The following is a 16,965-nucleotide window of genomic DNA, read 5'->3' on the forward strand; positions in this document are numbered from 1 at the left end:
ATTTCTGGGTTTGCACTTATACCATGTTAACCTCACGATTGCGTCTCGCGGATTATGTATACAAAAAATATAGCTGCAAGTTTTCTACTAACATTAATCCCGCCGCCTGTCTTCGTATAAGCATATGAACCTTGATAATTGAAGACCAGTAAGGGAGCACTGGTTGACCAACGTATTTACGGAGCGGGAACGCTCATGTTTATTCCTTAAGTCGAGACACTTTAACTGCCTACTGCAAAGTAGAAAGATAATTCGGGGAACTGTCCCAGTACGCAAAAAAAGAATGACAGGGTTGAGAAACAAGTGGCCGAGCGGTTCTAGGCGCTACAGTCTGGAACCGCGCGACCGCTACGGTCGCAGGTTCCAATCCTGCCTCGGGCATGGATGTGTGTGATGTCCTTAGGTTAGTTAGGTTTAAGTACACTACTGGCCATTAAAATTGTTTCAACGTGGTATCTGTTCTTTCGGACATGTCCGAAAGAACAGATACCATCTCCATATATAGTTAAGGCTAACCGGCCATGACCTCCTTCTTCTGTGCGGATGCACACGCATTGCCCGAACTCTTACGGGACTCGGTCAGATTGTCTGCGCGAGTAATGAGTGTAGTGGGCAGGGGCACTGCGAATGTAGTGTGTGGACATTAAGTTGGGAATGTGGATCCCTGCAATCGCACTATCCTCTGTGCTGACGACGGCAATTAACAGAGCACTCAGAATAGTACACGACACACCCTCCAAATACACACTTGCAATTATGATAGACATCTCAGGTGCCTTCGACAACCTCTGGTGGCCAGCCTTGTTCAAGAGGCTCAGACACCTGCAGGTACCGGAGTCTCTGTATAATAGTTTCATGGACTACTGCAGAGACAGAACGGTCGTTTGGCAAATGGACAACCAGAAAGTGATTAAACGAATTACAAAAGGCTGTCCACAAGGGTCGATCTGCGGCCCCATCTTCTGGGACATAGTTATAGAACCGCTCCTACAGTTACTAGAGGAGCACATCTTGACAGATGGAGCTGTCGCTTATGCTGATGATCTACTCGTCGTAGTTTCAGCAAATAACCGTGCCCAGCTAGAAGAAAGAGCCAATGGAACACTTAGGACAATAACCCAATGGTGCACAGATAATAAATTAAAGATAGCAGGAAACAAAACAACTTTTACATTGCTAAAGGGTATCCTGCGCAGGAACCCAATAGTCAAAATCGGGGACACAAACATAAAAAGACTAGCAGTCACACGCTATCTAGGAGTATACATTGATGAACGATTGAACTTCCACGAACACATGCGAATATGCACAAACAAAGCAGAAAAGATACTACACAAACTGGCTAGGCTAAATTCGGAACAATTCAGACTACCCCTGTCAGTGACACGAACATACCATTGCGCTCTCTTCGAGTCAGTACTATGCTTTGCTGCCAGTACGTGGGCCCACAAGTTAAATCTCTCAACCAACAGAACCATTGTACGTCGAGGCCAAAGAAGTGTTCTACTTCGGCTAACAGGGGCATTCAACACAACATCAAATGACGCACTATGTGTCGTCATGGGAATTTTCCCCATAGATATCACCATCAGGTACCGCGCAGCAATGTACTGGCTTAGGATGGGGAGAATAGACCAGGTTCGGCAGATCACTGGTGTACCGATTGAGACAACACGCCAACTCAGAGCATGGCGAGTGGATACCTGGCAGAGCGAGTGGGCCAACAGCGATAAGGGCCGCCGTGTCTACAACTTCTTCCCTGACATCCGGGAAAGACTAAAACTAAAACATATTGATCCCAGCCGCGGTATGGTACATTTCATCACAGGACATGGCCCTTATCCCACGCACCTGTACCGCGTGAGTCTGTAGCAGACTAATAGATGCACATGCGGGGAAGAAGGTTCCCCTGAACATACTGTCTTCTTCTGCGGACAACGCACGAACGTAAGACACACAGTACACATAAATCACCTGAACACACAGAACGAACTACATGCCATAATACGCGACCCGGAAAGGTGGACTGAACTCAACAAACTAACGGACGAAATCTCGAAGATCCAACAAATAGAATACTTGCGCAACAGACCCTACCGAAGGCAAGTCGGTCCAAACAGACGTCACGTTGCCCAGGGGGATACAGATATGATTAGCACCACGAGTGATGAAGAAGAAACAGATACAGACCAGGGCACCAACACAGATATTGAAGCGTCCAGCGCGGATGGTCCATAGTGTCAACCAAGTCAAATTCAAAGAACAGAGTGGAACAACCGACAAGAGGTGCACAAGTCACACACAATCCTAAAAACAGATTGCACCGTATATATAAATAGTTAACAGCATCTCCATGTCCAATAAGAGCTGAAAGCTAGGTACCTCTTCAAGGGACCTACACCTTCCGTTAAGAGGCAGCGCAGTCTGTATGGAAGGATCTTAATTGTGATCCCTCTCTTTTGAGCCCAACCCGACGGATACCTATGGTAGATCGGGGAAAACCACCGCTCAGGCTGTGTTGCTGGCGGGGCCGGAAGGTGCTAACTGCCACACCACGTATCACTGTAAGTCTCATTGGCTAAGTGTGAACTGTTTGTACAACCAACCTACACAGCCTATACCTCAACCTCCACTATACTAAGAACTTCTCATCTGAAGCTTAAAGTTGGGCACCTCTTCAAGGGACCTACGCCCCCCTGGTAAGAGGCGGCGCACGTCCTGGATGGAAGGATCTTAATTGTGGTTCCTCTCTTTTGAGCCCAACCCGACGGATACCTATGGTAGATCGGGGAAAACCACCGTTCAGGTCGTGTTGTCGGCGGGGCCGGGAGGTGCTTGCGCCTGATGTACCCTACTAGGAGCCTTGCAGGCTCAACACAAACCGTTAGCGTCATTACCTTATTACTTTTACCACGAGTACCCTTTCATTAGCAACTTTGAGCCAAGCACAAAATCAGTTACCTCTCTATTGTATATCGTAAATAGTTTAGCAGGCTGGTCATGGAGGTCTTAGTCTTAGTTTCTAGCTTTAACGTACCCTAATCTCTTCTAGTTAAGGTAGTTTTTAGGATGGTAGATGTTAAAAGCATGGTGAGCAACGGCCAGCGTCTTGAGGGTCATTCCAAGACCCGGGCCGCCGCCCACAACCAGGTGACGGGCCATATTATACCTATAACTTCTCTATTCAGTTCTCTTCCTTCCATCTTTCTAAATATTTAATTTCGTTTTGTTTATTAATTTCTTACTTGATTTTGTATTAGTTATAAGTTTTTCTAATGCTGCACAAAAAAAAAAGATATCAAATGGATCTAAACAGAGCCCGCCTCCACGTGGCGGGACACGGGCAACGGTGTGAGTGGGGACGGGAGCCGGTGTGGTGTTACTTTCAGTCACTGCGGACCCCGGACCCAGTCACAGCGGCTTAGTGGCAATATACGACCCACCATAAGAAATTAGACGGTCGGTCATAAAATATAAGCAGCTAGTGAAAAAAAAAAAAATCCTCTGTGCCCTCGGTGGCTCAGATGGATAGAGCGCCTGCCATGTAAGCAGGAGATCCCGGGTTCGAGTCCCGGTCGGGGCACACGTTTTCAACTGTCCCCGTTGATGTATATGTCCGAAAGAACAGATACCATCTCCATATATACGAATGATCACAGGTTTCTTCGATCCACGGGAGAACGTCACGAAAATGCTGAAAAACTTTAACTGGTAGATGTTTGAAGGTAGACGCAAGCTACCCCTCGGAAACCTAATCACAAAGTTTCAAGAACCACTATCAAGTGAGGAATCTAAGAATATACCACAGCCACCTACGTACTACAGTAATTACAGCAAGCACCGAGGCGTTTAAGTAGTCATTCTTCCCGTGCTCCACAACAGTTACATCTGGTACAATGAAAAGTACCCTTCGTAATGCACTTCATAGTGGTTTTTAGCGTATGAATGTAGATACAGACATTTCTGATGGCGACGATCGAGCGACGACACCCAAAACCTCTCCAACCGAATGGCTTACACGAATGTAACAATCCTTCCATAAAATGTTTACAAGATTTAACGTGTTTCAACGGTGACTGAAGTACTGCGCGTTATAACTGACAAACATTAGAAACAAGCAAATAAAGTAGTCTATGAATCGTTATTTGCAACAGCTGTCACACCTTGCAGCTGGGATGCAAGAAAAGTGACATTCCCCGTATTCCTCTCGCGACGGTTTAAGTGACACAACAGCTGTGCGGCTAGTCATGATCTCCAACTGAGTCCACGAATAGCTTGCCGAAGCTGCACACCTAGAAGCAAACACGTCTCGCTCCGTAATACACTGCTGGCCACCGTAAATGCAACACCCTGAAGGAAGTATCCGAATCAAGTGAAATTTACACCATGGGTTTGCAGCGATGAGATATGCAACTGATTAGAATTTCAGCGCAGACGCACATCACGCGCGCCTGTGGCGCCACCTCATAGCGCCATTTAAGGCTTGGCGATTTCGACGAGTGTACGTTCGGCACGTGTGTTTACCTTGTGGTTGTTTCACAAGACGATCAGTTATGCCTCGTAGACAACAGCGAACATCGTTTGATCAAGTATCCGAGTTCGACAGAGGGAGGATAGTGGCTTACCGAGATTGTGGATTATCATACAGAGAAATCGATAGTCGTGTTGGACGAAATCAAACAACTGTAATGCGGATATGCGACCGTTGGATGCAGGAGGGTACGACGGACCGACGTGGTCGATCGCATTCACCTCGGTGCACCACTGCACGTGCTGATAGGCAAATTGTGCGCATGGCAGTGACGGATCGCTCAGTGACATCCCGAACCATAGCACAGCACATTGCGTCTGTAACGCATCATCCAGTGTCTGCGCGTACCATTCGACGCCGTTTACAGCAGAGTGGTCTGTCCGCAAGACGTCCATTGCTTCGTCTACCATTGACGCAGAACCACAGACGTCTCCGTCGCCAATGGTGTGATGACAGACGGATGTGGACGGCAGAATGGAATGACGTTGTCTTTACTGACGAGGCACGCTTCTGTCTGCAGCACCACGATGGTCGGATTCGAGTGTGAAGACACCGTGGAGAGAGGATGCTGGACAGCTGCATTATGCACCGCCACACTGGTCTTGCACCGGGTATTATGGTATGGGGCGGTATTGGATATTACTCTCGCACGCCTCTAGTACGCATTGCCGGTACTTTAAATAGCCGGCGCTACATATCCGAGGTGCTGGAGCCAGTTGTCCTTCCTTACCTTCAGGGCTCGGCCACAGCCATATTTCAACAGGATAATGCGCAACCACAAGTGGCACGCATTGTCCAAAGGTTCTTCGTCAATAACCAGATTGAAGTGCTTCCCTGGCCGGTTCGCTCTCCGGATCTTTCGCCGATAGAAAACATGTGATCCATGGTTGCTCAACGAGTGACCCAGATTACATCCCTAGCTGCCACACTAGATGATTTTTGGCAACGTGTGGAAGCTGCTTGGGCTGCTGTACCCCAGGAAAACATCCAACGTCTCTTTGACTCAATGCCGAGACGTATGGCAGCGGTGATCTCCAACAATGGCGGCTACTCTGGCTACTGATTCTGGCAGGAACCACATGTCACAGACATCTGTAAACGTAATCATTTGATACTTGGTCAACATGTTATCTACAAAATAAATTTTGTTGTGCTACCTCTTGTCTTTCTTGGTGTTGCATTTACGGTGGCCAGCAGTGTACTTGGTTCCGTACAATGCCCCCCATTGTCTACAGCTCTCTCTTGACGACGCGTGACGCTTCCTGTGTTAGGAATGGATGGGTCTTGTCGTCAGTCCGCAGAACGCCCAGGTATTTGTATCACTACATCCCCTACCCAAGTGATACTTCTTCAACATTTAACAACCGAAACCAATCCCACTGTAATATAAGTTACGGTAAGCTGAGATTTATTTTACTCTTTTTCCCAGAGACAGTATGCGTAAAACAGAATACTTCAGAATAGTAGATCAAAATAGATCCACAGCAATACATGAAAGAATTCATAAAATTCAACGAGACCAGGCATCTGGGAAGCTTAAAATCTCTGAAGATACTGGTGTGCAAAACTTAAGAACGAAAGTAGCTCTTGCGTGTTGTGTCCGTGCCAAGTAACAGCTCGATGAAATCTGGACCGTACATGGAAAGAACTGCTGCAGTGTAGTACATAAGGTAACTGAAAGAAATAGGCAGTTAGTCGAACTGAAATGACACTAATATTCAAAGAGGATAATTGTTCTGAAGTCACCACGATTTATGATTGTTTCCTGGACCTTACAAAAGACGGGGCATGATTCTTAATAGGGTGTATGATCACCACGGACGGCAATACATGTTCTGCAACGTGCACCCATGCTGGCCACAAGGTAGGTAGGAGCTCTTACGGTATGGGGTTTCAATGCTCCACCAGCAAGGTCGATAACTGTTAGATTGTCCTTGGTGCCTGTGGAGTGCTGGAATACGTCTGCCCATCGCATCACTCAGATGCTCAATGGGATTTAAGGCGAGAGAACGGGCAGGCAGTCCAATCGCCGAGCATCCTTTCTTTCCAAGAGCTCTTCCACCTGCGCAGTTCGATGCGGTCGCGCATTGTCATCCGTAAGAGTGAAGTTAGGTCTCACGCAACCCTGAAAGGCAACCATGCGCAAGGAGCGCAGTGTAACAATAACGTTGATCGGTAGCTGTACTGTGTCACGTACGCCTATACAAAATAATGCCTCCCCGTACCATAATATCTGAACGACCAGGTTAATGTTCCTGGGTGCCCATCACTCGCTATATGAGAGCGCGTTCATCAGCACCTCTTTTCTCTTTTTTTTATGGTCCAGTTGTTGTGATTGGGGAGCCATAATGTTAGCAAATTCTTGAACTCGGTACTCTCACCGGTTGTTATTGTGACACTGTACTCCTTCCTCACGTGCGTCTTTTTGGGGATATATTCCTCGCTGAGTTAATTTTTATGGATGACAATCCGCGACCGCATCGAACAGTGCCAGGTTGAGTAGCGCTTGGAACGAAAGGATATTCGGCGAACGGACTGGCCTGCCCATCCCCAGACTTCAAAATGGCTCTGAGCACTACGGGACTTAACTGCTGTGGTCATCAGTCTCCCCAGACTTCAGTTTCACCGAGCACATGTGGGATGAATTGGGGAGACATAGTGCAGAGCTGTATATCCAACTGCCACCTAGCAGTTGTCAACCGCTCAGGTCGATGGATAGGACGTCCTACTACAAGAACTCCTTACCAACCTTGAAGTCAGCATGGGAGCAGTTCCTGAGCATGAACTGCCGTCTGTGTTGATAACCCATCCTATTGGGAACCATGTCCCTCTTTGTAATGTCCAGCGCACCATCATAAACAGCGGTAGCTTCAGTGTAATCATTGTCTCGAATAAAAGTGTCATTTCTGTTGGTCTCACTGAGTATTTCTTTCAGATATTTTCTGTATTATACTGTAGCAGTTTTTCTATGCGTTGTCCAAATTTCACCGAGCTAAGTTACTTGGCAGTGACATATCATGCGAAAGTTACTTTCAACCTTGAGTTCTGCAAACTAGTGTAGAATATACCCAGGAAACATTTACAATACAAAACAATATAGAAAATGAGTTCGTATTTTATAGATTCGGGCAAAAAAGTACAAAACTGACACTGTGCAGAGTGTAGGTTTTATTTTGGCATGTGGTTCGGTATGTTATTAGTCATAGAGAGAAAAAAAACTATAAAATGGCTCTCCGGACAGCAAATATAGACTTCCTACGAAGAGTCTGCTGAGTATCTATCACAGAACGAGTACTGTATGATGAATTAAGAGAAAAGACAAGGCGCTATTAAGGAAAAATCATAAGAACCGGATGGATATACCGTATACTGAATATGGCGAAAGAAAGATAATAGGAAATACTAATAGAATATACGCCCTTCTCCAAGAGCAGAACATGGAGTCATGCATATTGCCAGTGACTTTATGACTACTGGAGGAACCAAAGGAAGTCGCGAGGAAAAAGCAGAATGTAGCGAAGGCCATGGAAACTCCGCCCAATAACAACAGAATAAATAGAACACGCGGGACTTTCACGGGCTATGCAAACGATTGTAAATCTCCCCCTATCAACATTAACCTTTGCGTACGTAAAAATTCATTGGTAGACGAGCTCACGCTGCCCCGGAGCTGTCCACGTAACCTGCATCCGATCCCAGCCTTTCGTTATTGTGATTAATCGAGCATCCCAATATTTAGTAAAATGTTCAAATGTGTGTGAAATCTTATGGGACTTAACTGCTAAGGTCATCAGTCCCTAAGCTTACACACTACTTAACCTGAATTATCCTAAGGACAAACACACACACTCATGCCCGAGGGAGGACTCGAACCTCCGCCGGGCCTAGCCTCACAGTCCATGACTGCAGCGCCTAAGACCGCTCGACTAATCCCGCGCGGCCCACTACTTAGTAACATTATAAAATGGGACGCCAAGCCACATTTTGGGAACACACAGCAGAAATTTTCAATGAATTACATCTGGTTTCTGTTGATCAAACTTTAACGAAATAACTGCAGTTCTTTGTGCCTTCTGCGATTTATTATCCTTGCTTAAACTTTAGTATCTCAAAAAATCCTTCTAAACTATAACGCACTTGATAATTGCTGCATCAGGTAATTTACTAATCTACTGTCCACAGGATCACAGCACAGTCAGCAGAAAACAAAAAGTACAACCTATGTAGTCAAGTGGTTGGAACTTCTAACAGCTGCATTTCTTTGTTATTAATCACTGAGCAACCGATGTCGGTCTATACTGGACCAGTTTCAGGCTGTACTGTATAAAACATGGCCAGCTGCGCATCACAAAACGTATTCCTCCAATATCACTACTTTATGGTAACAAAACTTGTCAGAATTCACATGGACATGTCACGTGTAATTACAATGATTGTACAGTACACACACGACTTTATCAGAATGTTGCGTCACCGAAACTGATAAAATTACGCAGTGATCTTTAATTGTAGAATTTCCTCCATAGGAAATCATTTTCTTTGGTGCAACGTCCCAACAACGTCGTGAATGTGCAGTACTTCAATCGTGAAGGCATGTGATTTTTCCCATGTGATTTTTGGCACGTTTGCCCGTGTTCCCGGGTTCGATTCCCGGCGGGGTCAGGGATTTTCTCTGCCTCGTGATGACTGGGTGTTGTGTGATGTCCTTAGGTTAGTTAGGTTTAAGTAGTTCTAAGTTCTAGGGGACTGATGACCATAGATGTTAAGTCCCATAGTGCTCAGAGCCATTTTTTGGCACATTTTGTATACCACGAAGAGGTCAGATTGTAAGGATATGTATTGTATGATTTTAAGCTGATTATGTTTTATATAGCGTGAAGACGATGCAATACAGACAAATCGGTTGCAGGTTAACAAATAAAAACCAACTGCAGCTGTTGTAGATCCTAGAAATTCTTCAGTCTTACAGCTCAGAACGACCGCTAATATGTGTAATCCGCAGGAGATCGACTCTCACTCGATTAGTTCTATACATACTATGTCAGTCGCGCACCACACACCATACGACAAAGAGAATTAGTAGGTAGTGCTGGTATTTTTTATGAAACATGAGAAAATTCGTGGTAGGATGAAGGATTCTAACGCAAACAACAAAATACTTGTTTTTAAAACAGATCTGTTTGAAAATTCAGTATTTACGGTGATTGTTCTAAGTTTCTTTAAAAATATCACATTTGTTCCCTTTTAAAGCACGCTTTAGATGGAGCTAGTTTTCTAAGAAATTAAATTCGAAAACATTTACTTCCTGTCAGAATGCAAGAGAACAGAGGCTGCTCCACTCCGCAGCTAATTCAATACGAAGAAGTATTAGCAATACAAAGAAGAAAATACAGGTTACTTGGTTAAAACAAAAATCTTTAATTTAAACATAAACCAATAAATTTCGTCAATAAAAAACAAATAAGATCACAGGCGAGGTGTGTAAATTCAGCGACGAGTCTTCAAGGAATTTCATGAAACAAAGCTATAGGGCTAGAAACACTTGCTCCATCACTGGAAAGAACGGTAGGTAACATTGTAGAGTAAATGATAAAACAACAGAAAAATAAGTTTTGAATATCAGGTCTCGTCGACATCACGGTGGCTGCAGCAGAAATATTAACGTAGCTATGGAATTTCGGAGAAGTGAACGGATGGCTCTGCTGAGGAAACAAGCTCAGCACTTATCTGAAGTCAGGGAAAATCGTAAATGCGAATGATGCAGTTGGTATTTTAACTCGTTCTTCCCTCAGTGTGCGGAAGAGGGAATGACAGTGGAAACCTGTCAAGCGACTGTATACAGGTTGCTTCAACAAAAAACGACACTTACGCGCCGAGGAAAGCAGAAGCTGGGAAGGGGGCGTAGCTCGTGGTGGGGGGCGGCGGGGAAGAAGGGTGTGCGAAGCCGAAGCACGGTCAAGGTCAACGTGCGTGCGACGCCTCTCCTGGCTGAACAGCTGTTCTTTATAAACAGCACAAAGGCGCGGCGCGGGTAGGTGCGGAAAAACACGGCCGACGGCCAAGAAGCGGGAACACGCACTTCCGTGACTAACCAGGCGACGCGCTGTCGGATTTCACATCAGCTCCTGGGCATTGTGTAAAGCCGTCTATCTCAGCCTCTGGGCAGCACACTCGCATTCTCTGTTGATACTTTTCGGCCACACACTAACTTATTTCTTAAATCGTTCTTTTCATGTAGCGTATTCCTTGAAGAAATAGAGCAATAACGAAGTATACCCAAACGTCGCAAATGGAAAAAAAAGTATATCATGAGGCAACAGCATGCAATAGTCTGCTCACTTAGAAACTTAATGAACAGTCTCACTTGCAAGTAATGATGTTCTTAACTGAGAACTGAACCACAGTACCTGTAATAAAGGGTGGCGCACAAAAACGGGCCCCGAGTGCAGACTGCTCGCAAGTTAAACACGCAGATTTGCCGGACAAGAGCAGATACTACAAAAAATAAACGTGTAATAATTGAATATTGATACAATACTGACAATGCAAAACGTAGACGCAACAGTTTCGTAATCCGAACAGTAATCGGAACAGTTTCGTAATCGGAACATTTTCGAAACAATAAATGACAACCGGCGGGCGACAATGAGAAATCTATTCCTCGGGGCCTGCTTTTCGTGCGCCACCTCGTACTAAACCATTCGGAATGGTGCAGTGTTGAAGTCCCTTGTTAGGTTTTACACTATTTTGTCTCGCCGCTACAACTACTAGACTGTCCCCCCCTTTTTTTTTTTAAAAAAAAAAGCCATGGTAGCTTCTTTGATACATCGCCGTCCAATGCAAGCGTAATCTCGACTGAATGTTAAGCATCCATCTCCCTTTTATGATACTGAGTGCTCGTAAAAACAAGTGCTTCCCTTACACGGGCTAGCATGATGCACATCACGGCTATGCACGTCCAATGCAATTTCTTGGTCCGAAGTTATCTCGCACTCGAGAGAAAAGAGTGAGCACATGACAGCAGCAGCCCTAGCGGCCACGCCTCTCTTATCGCAGCGTCGAGATACTCCAGCTGGGCTATGTGGCAGTTCAGAGTTAACCATCCCGGCATCTCCGATAACAGATTCACTGGCGGCGGCTATATACAGCACAAAGAATGGAACGCTAATTAAACACGTCCAAAAAGAAGTTAAATAAACTGTGTAATTTGAGGGAGATTCCTCGTACGAGAAAGCAGCACAGAAAACAGATTTCGAGGCTAAGGCGTACGTATATTCAGATTATATGTGAACGGGGAAAAAATGCATTGTCACTGTAGGGGCAAGTAGCGACGACCTAGAGACGAAGACAGCTCGATGGAATGCCTTAATCCGCGACGAAACTTCACACTGGCGTTTACTTTGCTGATGAGTAAGAAAATGGTGTGTTGTCTGCGAGGTAACGATCAGCGCTTGCGGAAAATGCTGGCGCTGATAGCAAGCCCGAGGAAGATAGTGTTGGTGAAAAATAGAGTGCTGGGAAGATAACGCGCGAGAAAATAAGTAACAAAGAGCGAGTTGTGCATTACTGAACGCTGTAAACACGGGCGCACCATTGCGGCAAGTGCCCTCCCCGGTTTTGCGCCCCGGAACGGAAGCCCTCTGTGATACTCACTCGTTGGGCGCCGCCTGTCTAGGGCAGTCGCCGTTGACGGCAGCCGACGCGTCACTGGGATCCTTGAGCCACATGAAGAGCAACGGACGCCTGATACTTGCACTCTGCCCGGCAGTCGCGCGAGCACTGGCGCTAGCGGCGGCCAGCCCGCTAGCCGCCGCTCATTCAGCCCACCGCGCATGGCCCGGGAAGCGGAGCGCCGGAGGGGTAGAGGGGGGGGGGAGGGCGAGGGGTGGCGCTACTTCCCCTCACCGCAAATTGTACACACTACCCGCACTCGTCTCCAGAGGCACTGTCTTATCAGATAAGCTGTTATCATCATCATCAGTGTTCTTCCAAAAGGCAGGTTTTCACATGGTAGTTCTCCAGGCTGTCCGGTCTTCTGCCATCCTCTTCAGGTCTGCATAATTTCCTCTTCCCTTTATGCCGTCTATCATCTTGTATCTCCTTCTTCCTCTCAGTCTTCTCCCAAAAACCAATCCTTCCAAAGCATCTGCTAGCAAGCACTCCCTTCTCAATGAATGTCCCAACCAGTTCTTTTTCCTTTCTCTTACAACCTTCAGCAGACATCTTCTCTCACCAACCCTTTCCAATACTCTTTCATAACTCACTCTTTCCATCCGACTTATTCTCCACATCCACATCTCAAATGCTTCTAATCTTTTTTCATCCTCTCGTCTCAGTGTCCATGTTTCTGCCCCATATAGTGCCATACTGCAGACAAAACATTTGCCAAGCCTTTTCCTTAGTTCTTTGTCTAATTTGCCACATAAGAGTGTCCTCTTTCTGTTGAATGCCTCCTTCGCTGTGGCAATTCGAGTTTTCACCTCCTGGTGACATCTCAAGTCTTCAGTTATTGTGCTTCCAAGATATTTAAATGCACTTACTTGGCTAATGGTAGATTGTCCTATTCTAATATCGGACAGTGTGTGTCTTGTACTGATGACTATACTTTTTTGTTTTTGCTGTGTTTATTTGCATCCCATATTCCACAGAAGCTTCATTCAGATCTTTAAGCATGTTATTCACTGTCCGCTCACTTTCTACCACTAACGTCATCAGCAAATCTTATACATTCTATTCTCTTTCCATCAATACATATTCCTCTTTTCCCATCTCAGCTTTTCGCAATAATCTCTTCAAGGTATACGTTAAACAACAGTGGGGAAAGGCAACAACCTTGTCTAACACCTCGTCCAATACTGCTTCCTTCTGACATTTCATTTCCAATCCTTATCCTTACTTTCTGGTGTAAATATAGATTCTGTATCAGTCGTCTCTCTTTCCAATCTACTCCTTTCCTCTTCAAAATATCCATCAACTTGTTCCACTGAACTCTGTCAAAAGCCTTTTCTAAATCTATAAAAACAACAAAGATCTCTCTACCTTTTTCATATATCTTTCACCTATAGTTCTCAACAGGCCAATAGCATTAGTTGTTCCTTTTCCTCTTCTAAATCCGAACTGCTCCTCTGCAATCCCTCAATCCAGCTTGCCATATAGCCTTCTATTCAACACTCTCAGCAAGACTTTAGCTGCATGAAGAATTAGACTGATGGTCCGGTACTCTTCACATTCTCTAGTGTTTCTCTTTTTCTCTATTGGTACCATAACTGTTGAAAGGAAGTCCTCTGGCCATTCCCCTTTGTCATATATCTCGTTACAGATATCTCGTATTGTTTTAAGACGCCCTAAATGCGACTACAGGCAGCAAATGCAAGAAAATGCCGATTACTACAACCAAAGTATTACGTTCGTGCATAAGGTCGCACTGTTTTTGTTTTGTATGTTGGTATTCTGATTGCTATGGGTTTATTTATCGATTGTTGCTTTTTTATTTGTAATTTACTGTTGCTAATTGAGTTTACGCATTGTAATTTTGTCATTTGGAGATAGTGAGTGACGCTGTTGACGCTAGAAAATGGAGTGCCAACTGGAGAAATCGGAACATTTCTCACACATTCTTCTGTTCGAGTTCAATAGAGGGATGACAGCAACGGAGACAGCCAGAAAGATTTGCGTCTTGTATGAAGATAATGCTACTGGACGGAGCACGGCAAGAAAATGTTTTGTCGCCTAAAAGGAGGATATTTTTGACGTTAGTGGCTCTCCATATTCAGGAAGGTCATCGGGTTTGATGAAGATAGTTTAAACCAGAGGTATACAACACGCGGCCCGTGGGCCGCATTTGGCACAAAGCAGTTAACAATACCGTCCAACAAGTATCTATCACAGGTCGGTAAAAAACATAAAAGTTACGATACATCGAATATTTCAATTTGAAACTCATGTGACACGAAGCTGTTCTATCACTAGTCTATTACTTTTTTCTCGGTGATTTTTGTCAGCCTTTAGGTACACTACGTGCGTCTTGTCTTCTCCCAATGTAGCCCTGGAAACGAAAAGGTTGGATACCCCTGGTTTAAAGGAATTAATCCGCAATGATCCACGTCAGTGTGTACTCGAGAACTGGAAAATGTGATAAACTTTGATCATTCCACCATCGCGCGATATTTACATGCAATGGGGAAGTTTTAAAAAAATGTGTGTGATATCTTATGGGACTTAACTGCTAAGGTCAACAGTCCCTAAGCTTACACACTATTTAACCTAAATTAGCCTAAAGACAAACACACACACACACACACACACACACACACACACACACACCCATGCCCGAGGGAGGACTCGAACCTCCGCCGGGACCAGCCTTTCAGTCCATGATTGCAGCGCCCTAGACCGCTCGGATAATCCCGCGCGGCCGGGAAGTTTCAAAAATCGTGTGAACAGCGTGCGCTAAGCCAAAATCACGAAAATCAGCGGGCGTCCATATGTGCGTCTCAGCTTGCTCGTCATAAATTGGCTCGTGAACAACACCGATCATTCCTATCCTCTATCGTACTGCTGACGAGGAATGGTGTCCTTATGTTAACATAAGGGCAGGAAAGCAATGTTTGACCCTAAACAAAGCAGCAACTCCCTGTACAAACTCGTGCGCGTCCACAAACGATAATGTTATGCGTCTGGTAGAACAGCTACGATATTGTGTCCTACGAATTGCGTCTCCGAGGTATACTCATCACTGCTGACATTTACTATCAACAACTGCGACGTCTTCCAGACGCAGTCCAAGAAAAACGACCGGGGAAAACTGAGTGAATTGAAGCTACTCTACGATAACGCCCGCCCGCATTCTGTTCCTCTCACAAATGACACTCTACAGGAGATGGGTTCGGAAGTCATTTACGCACCCACCGTATTCACCTGATCTTGCTTCCTCTCTCTATCGAACAACCTTCAAGGACGTTCCTTTGCGGATGAAAATGAGCTCCAAGCGCGACTCGACGAGTTCTCCGCCTCAAAACCACTGATTTGTACAGTCGCGGTATCGCCCAGTTGGCAGACTACTGTAAATAGTGGAGTTTCTGTCATATGTATCTGTTGTATTTATCAAACTTATGGAAAAAACGCTACGAACTTATACGCCAACAGTAACAATGCAGGTTGTGTGGTTACTAGAAGTGCGCGCGCGTGCGTTTGTGTGTGTGTGTGTGTGTGTGTGTGTGTGTGTGTGGAGGGGGGGGGGGGGGAAGGCGGGTGGAGTTATAAAACGGAACAAGAGCTATTCAGAAAGTAAACTGTGTTATTTATCAAATGTTCTTCCTAATGGCAGGCTTAACAGTGTGGTTTGTGGATTTCCTTCTTCACTTTTTGCTATTTTCTGCCATCAAAAGATACTGTCTTCTTCCTCCCAAATCATCCCCTAAATCTTCCTCTTTTTCCACCGTCAGCAGTTCCTATCAGTCAATGACACACGACATAAAATGACAACAGCACATGTGTTTCCCTCTAAGGCGCCTTCAACGGTCCGTGCGGCTCCCCCCGTCGGAGGTTCGAGTACTCCCTCGGGCATGGGTGTGTGTGTTGTTCATAGCGTAAGTTAGTTTAAGTTAGATTAAACAGTGTGTAGGCTTAGGGACCGATGACCTCAGCAGTTTGGTCCCACTAGACCTTACCACGAATTTCCAATTTCCTTCTCAAACGTGCGACCGGTAGTCATAATTTTCAGTTATCACCTCAAAAAAATAAATTTTACGTATTTATTTTTGCTTTATTTTCCGGGTACAGGCCACTCCAGATTTTTTTAGCTGTTTTGATTGGCGTCACACAACTACTACATTTACGTTGTTGCGGAAAACGAATTACAGCACAATCAAAAAATTAAATACATAACTTTAGTTTTTCGGGGTGATAATTAAAACTTTGTAACTGCCTACCGCAATTTTCTCTTGCGAATCGCAGCGAGCATCGATCTTTCTTCTCGGTCTGCGCAGACATTATTTTCATTTGAGATCTTATCCGCTTAATTTACTTACTTGTTCGTTTTTTCCTCCTGTATCACTTTCTCAATATTTCCTGTCTATTTCTAAGGGTCTAAGTCAGCTATTGCACCATTTACTATTTCAGACCAAGATACTTCTATTGATCACCGTGTTATACTAAATTACTGTTGTGTAGTTGCATTATGTTTTTTTTTATGTTAGATGGACTGGCGCTAGAAACGCGCTCCGCGGTTTTGGGAACACTCAGTGTTCCCCAAATACTCTTGCGTTGCTAGATAGTTGTTCCCCAGTAAATATCAGTAAAGTGTCGCCTAAGGGTGGTACCACACTACGAAATCAAAGTCTGTGGTCTGATCCCAAGTCGGTCCCAGGTTTTTTCTGCCTCTTTCGACTTTTTCTCCTCTGGCAATAACATGTTAACGTGAAGAACCTGAAGTC

General features: G+C 45.1%; 1 protein-coding gene and 1 non-coding gene across 4 annotated transcripts in view; one reads left to right on the top strand and one right to left on the bottom strand.

Moving 5' to 3' along the window:
- The window catches only part of LOC126248330 (cytosolic purine 5'-nucleotidase), a 432,318-nt gene that overhangs the window by 218,253 nt on the left and 197,100 nt on the right, over window positions 1–16,965 (bottom strand). The window contains exon 1 of one of the 3 annotated variants that reach the window (XM_049949244.1): window positions 12,185–12,329. The exons of the other annotated variants lie outside the window; for them this stretch is intronic. Coding sequence (XP_049805201.1) covers window positions 12,185–12,258 — 74 coding nt within the window. The 5' untranslated portion in view covers window positions 12,259–12,329. Of the gene's footprint in view, window positions 1–12,184; window positions 12,330–16,965 lie in introns of those variants that run through there. 3 annotated transcript variants of the gene reach the window in all.
- Trnat-ugu (transfer RNA threonine (anticodon UGU)) lies at window positions 3,509–3,583 on the top strand. The gene has a single exon. It is a non-coding gene; the product is annotated as a tRNA-Thr (tRNA).

Source organism: Schistocerca nitens, chromosome 1 (assembly GCF_023898315.1).
Source record: "Schistocerca nitens isolate TAMUIC-IGC-003100 chromosome 1, iqSchNite1.1, whole genome shotgun sequence".
In the NCBI taxonomy this organism is placed as follows: domain Eukaryota; kingdom Metazoa; phylum Arthropoda; class Insecta; order Orthoptera; family Acrididae; genus Schistocerca; species Schistocerca nitens.